General features: G+C 47.1%; 1 protein-coding gene across 1 annotated transcript in view; it reads right to left on the bottom strand.

Moving 5' to 3' along the window:
• Positions 1-653: 653 nt before the first annotated feature.
• Positions 654-5,000, bottom strand: part of aste1b (asteroid structure-specific endonuclease 1b) — a 5,359-nt gene continuing 1,012 nt past the window's right edge. The window contains exons 2-5 of the mRNA XM_030789567.1: positions 3,746-5,000; positions 3,411-3,624; positions 1,607-1,799; positions 654-1,277 (exon numbers count right to left, since the gene is read on the bottom strand). The exon at positions 3,746-5,000 is cut by the window's right edge and continues 184 nt beyond it. Coding sequence (XP_030645427.1) covers positions 926-1,277; positions 1,607-1,799; positions 3,411-3,624; positions 3,746-5,000 — 2,014 coding nt within the window. The 3' untranslated portion in view covers positions 654-925. The remainder of the gene's footprint in view (positions 1,278-1,606; positions 1,800-3,410; positions 3,625-3,745) is intronic.

Below are 5,000 nucleotides of genomic sequence, written 5' to 3'. Positions count from 1 at the left end.
AGTCTCACATATAGAACGGTCAGTGTAGACGTGGATCACAGCTACACTCGTGAGATTACATTTCCGTTCACAAGAGAAACTGTAAACTGTTTGGAAACGTCTCGTGTGAAATGCAGAATACCCGAATAGATTTCTGCTGCGCGCCACTTTTGTTTTTCGGGGAGAGGCGGAGGGTTTTACTTGTTTAAATACCAAAAAGTTCTAAAACTTCATGAGGGTTAACAGAGACAGATTCATGTAGACGTGAGAAAAGACATTTATTGATATGTATGTAGAATCATACTTGACCATAAAAAAGCATTCAGACAAACCATTCGAAGGGCAGCGATTATCAGTCCAAGCAGTGCAAAGAGTTTAATACAGGTGCTTAATATAATTCGTGAATGTAAAAAGCAACATGTATTTAGAAACATTTCATAATAACTACATTCAATAAGTTATAATATTTTTGTTTAGTCACCTCTGTATAATTCATAATTCTCATTTTCTCTGTGTTATGTTTTTTTCTTAAAAAAAATTAAAAGGGTCACTTAGTGAAACGGAAGTAAATAACACAAACACAGTCGGCAGTGAGCGACGTGTCAGCACCAGCACGTCTGTTTCGTTTCCTTTTTTTTTCTTTAAAAACCATAGTTTTAGCTGCCCGGTAAAACGGTTCCCGGCCTTTACAGACAAGCGTTCATTCACTCCAACGTGTTTGACCTCAGGGAGTTCATTTTAAAAAGCATATAGTTAAAGTGATTCTCTATGACTGTAAAATTGAAAAGAGTGTTACTGTTCCTGAGATGAATGAAAGGAGATAAGGAGGTGGTCCCTTAGGAAGGCAACATCACACAGTCTATGACATCACGCAGTCTATGACATCACGCAGTCTATCTCTGCTCATCCCTCTCTTATAAGACACACGCCTTTCTTTTCTCCTCACCTATTCCTCATCTTCATCCTCTCCAGTCACTAAGAGCGCAAACCTGTTGTCCAGATCATCAGCTGACCATGCCCCCCCATTTCTATGATTACCCCGCCCCCTTCCTCTATTCCCCCTCCCCCTCCCAGCACGGCCCCGCCCCCTTTGTTGGGTCTGTCTCTGCCCCCCTCTGCTGTGCTTTGCGGCTGAGCAGGATGAAGGCCCAAGGCTGTGGACACTGGAGCTCATTACCGCCCCCTGCAGGCAAGAGAACAGTTGCATGGGAAGCGCTGCATCCGCCAGAAGAGATTCAGCAGAGCTCCCAGTCCTCAGGGCAAGCTCCAGCCCGTGGAGTAGAGTACCACTGAACACCCTTCACAGAGAAAAGCACACGTCAGTGAGAAAGAGGGATTTAAAAAGAGATTGTAAAAATGTACGAGCCTGACACATGTTTGATGAAACAATATTCCTCTAAGTCCCTTTCTGCTTTTACAAGAGCTCAGGTTACAGCATAGTGCGCTCCAGTGATAGGATTTTCTTTTAGTTCAAATAACGAAGTACAAAGACGCTTTTAATCTAAAAACTTACGCCATTTTATTCATCATGTGTCATACATTTCACTCATGACACTTTTCTAAGACAATGTCATAATGTAATGATAATATAACCAAACAGTAATGACTGAGTGAATGTACACGGTACCAGGCACACTGGGGCTCAGGGAGCGGGAAACACAACAGCTGGTTCAAATAAAGCCCCGCCCACATACAGGACTGCCATTGGCAGAGGGAATAGGCCACACCCAGGTCCAGGCCCCTCCTCTCCCCTGGTTTCACCCTCAACCGAGCCAGTCGTGTGCACACCGACCTCACCCCTGCACATGAGGATGCAGGATCTGTGAGACAGAGATGAGAGATGAGAGAGAAAAAAGCTGATGGTTCATTTCACAATAAAGCAACTGTTGAAAAAGAGGTAAGGGAGGATTGAGTAAAGCTGAGGAAGTGAAGAAAAACGTTAAAAAAGATTCAAAGTCAGTTAAAAACAGATACATTCATGTCACATTTGGCAGAATATTTTGTTTTCATGACTCATTTGGTTTGTAAGAAAAGCTACTGTTGATGACATCATAGGTCACTGACTCGAAGCGGTCTCTGCACACAGCAAAATGTGTGGCCAAGTTTCCTGTGGAGCTGCCTTTGTGACAACATCCACTGAGAGAAGCCCTATACAAATGACACTGATCTGAACAACTGGCAGCCCGCTGGGTAATTCAGCCGATGTACCCAGCATGGCAAGTGCTTTGTACCAGGGCAAGGCTGGGTTATGTAGGGTATGGTTATGTAGAGTATGGTTATGTGGGGTATGGTTATGTAGAGTATGGTTATGTGGGGTATGGTTATGTAGAGTATGGTTATGTAGAGTAGGGTTATGTAGAGTATGGTTATGTAGAGTAGGGTTATGTGGGGTATGGTTATGTAGGGTATGGTTATGTAGAGTATGGTTATGTGGGGTATGGTTATGTAGAGTATGGTTATGTAGAGTAGGGTTATGTAGAGTATGGTTATGTAGAGTAGGGTTATGTGGGGTATGGTTATGTAGGGTATGGTTATGTAGAGTATGGTTATGTAGGGTATGGTTATGTGGGGTATGGTTATGTAGAGTATGGTTATGTAGAGTATGGTTATGTGGGGTATGGTTATGTAGAGTAGGGTTATGTAGGGTATGGTTATGTGGGGTATGGTTATGTAGAGTATGGTTATGTGGGGTATGGTTATGTGGGGTATGGTTATGTAGGTTATGGTTATGTGGGGTATGGTTATGTAGGGTATGGTTATGTAGGGTATGGTTATGTAGAGTATGGTTATGTGGAGTATGGTTATGTGGGGTATGGTTATGTGGAGTATGGTTATGTGGGGTATGGTTATGTAGAGTATGGTTATGTGGGGTATGGTTATGTAGGGTATGGTTATGTAGAGTATGGTTATGTAGGGTATGGTTATGTGGGGTATGGTTATGTGGAGTATGGTTATGTGGGGTATGGTTATGTGGAGTATGGTTATGTGGGGTATGGTTATGTGGGGTATGGTTATGTAGAGTATGGTTATGTAGACTATGGTTATGTGGGGTATGGTTATGTAGAGTATGGTTATGTAGAGTATGGTTATGTGGGGTATGGTTATGTAGGGTATGGTTATGTGGGGTATGGTTATGTAGAGTATGGTTATGTAGACTATGGTTATGTGGGGTATGGTTATGTAGGGTATGGTTATGTAGGGTATGGTTATGTGGGGTATGGTTATGTAGAGTATGGTTATGTAGAGTATGGTTATGTAGGGTATGGTTATGTAGAGTATGGTTATGTAGAGTATGGTTATGTAGACTATGGTTATGTGGGGTATGGTTATGTGGGGTATGGTTATGTGGGGTATGGTTATGTAGGGTATGGTTATGTGGGGTATGGTTATGTGGGGTATGGTTATGTGGGGTATGGCTCTGCTGAGCCTACCTTTGGGGAGGCTTCTGCATCGGCAGAGCTCTCCGTAGACAAAGCCCAGTAGCAGGGCATGCAGCAGGGAGGCACTGGGCTTGGGTTTGGCAGCGCTCATCCAGAAACATGTCACACACACAGGTAAACAGAGGTGAACAGGAACACCCTGCAACACACTGTCAGCCACACCCAGAACACCCAACAACACCTGCCGACGCCCAGGTATAGGCAACTGACAGAGAGAGAGAGAGAGAGAGAATGTGGGGAGTCATTTCAAATGTTCATTTCAATGCAATGAAGCAACACAGGAAAAAAACCCCATAATGAGTCAGTAGCTGGAAACAAAGACAAACCTGGTCTAGTGTGTTCAGCTGCAGCAGTGGAACAGTGCTGGGCAGCTGAGCTTCGACTACAGTTCTCCTCAGAGTGAGGTCATGCCTGTCATATTCCTCCACACCAGAGGGAGTGCTGTAGCTGCCAAAAGTGTCTGAGTTGGTCCTATCCTTATGTGGTCCTCCTCTACCCCGCCTTTGCCCCCCTCTGCCCCTTCCTCCTCTACCTCTACCCTGCTGTGACTGGTCGACACCTTGCTGGTTCCCGCCCCTCAGGAGCAGGCTGTAAAAGGCCTGGCGGATGCTTTGTGACGTGGTGTGGGTGCTGGGCAGACGACTGTTCTCCACCTGACAAATCAGAAGGGCTCTGTGGAGAACCAGCACATCCAGGACCAGAGGGGGCAGCCTGCCACAGGTAAGCCCTCTTAAGAGCCACTCCGGCTGGGAAGCCAGCACCGTCGGCAGTCCCTGAGTACTCAGTAGCGCCTGCTGACTGCCAGAGAAGTACAGGGCCAAACTGCTGGTAGGGGAAAGGTGGTAATCTTGCATTCCATCTGAGAGGAGTTTTCTTTGGCTCCCTCTCTGCTTTCCTCCCAGCACCTCCAGCACCTCCTCCACAGCCTCCGCAGGACCAGGGAACTGAGACAGCCAGAGTAGGAGGCCTTCGATTCGGGGGTTCGCCCGTCGTCCCCGTGCACCACCCTGCCTGCCCATCGGCGGGCCACCGAAGAGCTCCACCCTGCTGAAGAACATCTCCGTTGTCTTGGCTGGCGTGTAATCGTTCCCCGCGATGACGGCAAACAGGGGCAGCAGCTGTTTGTTCATGTGGTTAAAGTTGGAGCAGAAGCGGTTAACGGTGAAGCGGCGGGCAGGGATATAGCGCTCGGAGGCCTTGCCGTTAATGTTACTCCACTCAAAGAAAGCAAAGGGCAAGTAACCCCCACGCAGGTCGAAGATGTAAAAGTCACTGTCATTGGTCAGCACTGGGCAGCCCCACTGATTGGCCAAGCATGCGATTTCCCAGTCTGCCTCCGACACACACTGCACCACGGGGATGCCAAGTTCAGACAGGACCTGTTTGAAGACCTCGCGGGTGAGCAGCGGGAGGACACTCCCGTGAGCGCCGCGGGACAGGGCGTGAGCCTCCTGGATTTTGCTTTGCGCTCGCTCACGCAGAGTCGTAAATTTCTTCTCCGTCTGGTCAATCCCGCCATCTAAGACGATAAATGGGTGCAGCTTGCACGTGGACAGTGCCAAAAAGAACTGCCGTACCACA

This window comes from Chanos chanos, chromosome 12, assembly GCF_902362185.1.
Source record: "Chanos chanos chromosome 12, fChaCha1.1, whole genome shotgun sequence".
Taxonomy (NCBI): domain Eukaryota; kingdom Metazoa; phylum Chordata; class Actinopteri; order Gonorynchiformes; family Chanidae; genus Chanos; species Chanos chanos.
The sequence above is the reverse complement of the archived record's forward strand: the minus strand, read 5'-3'. Positions and strand labels throughout refer to the sequence as shown.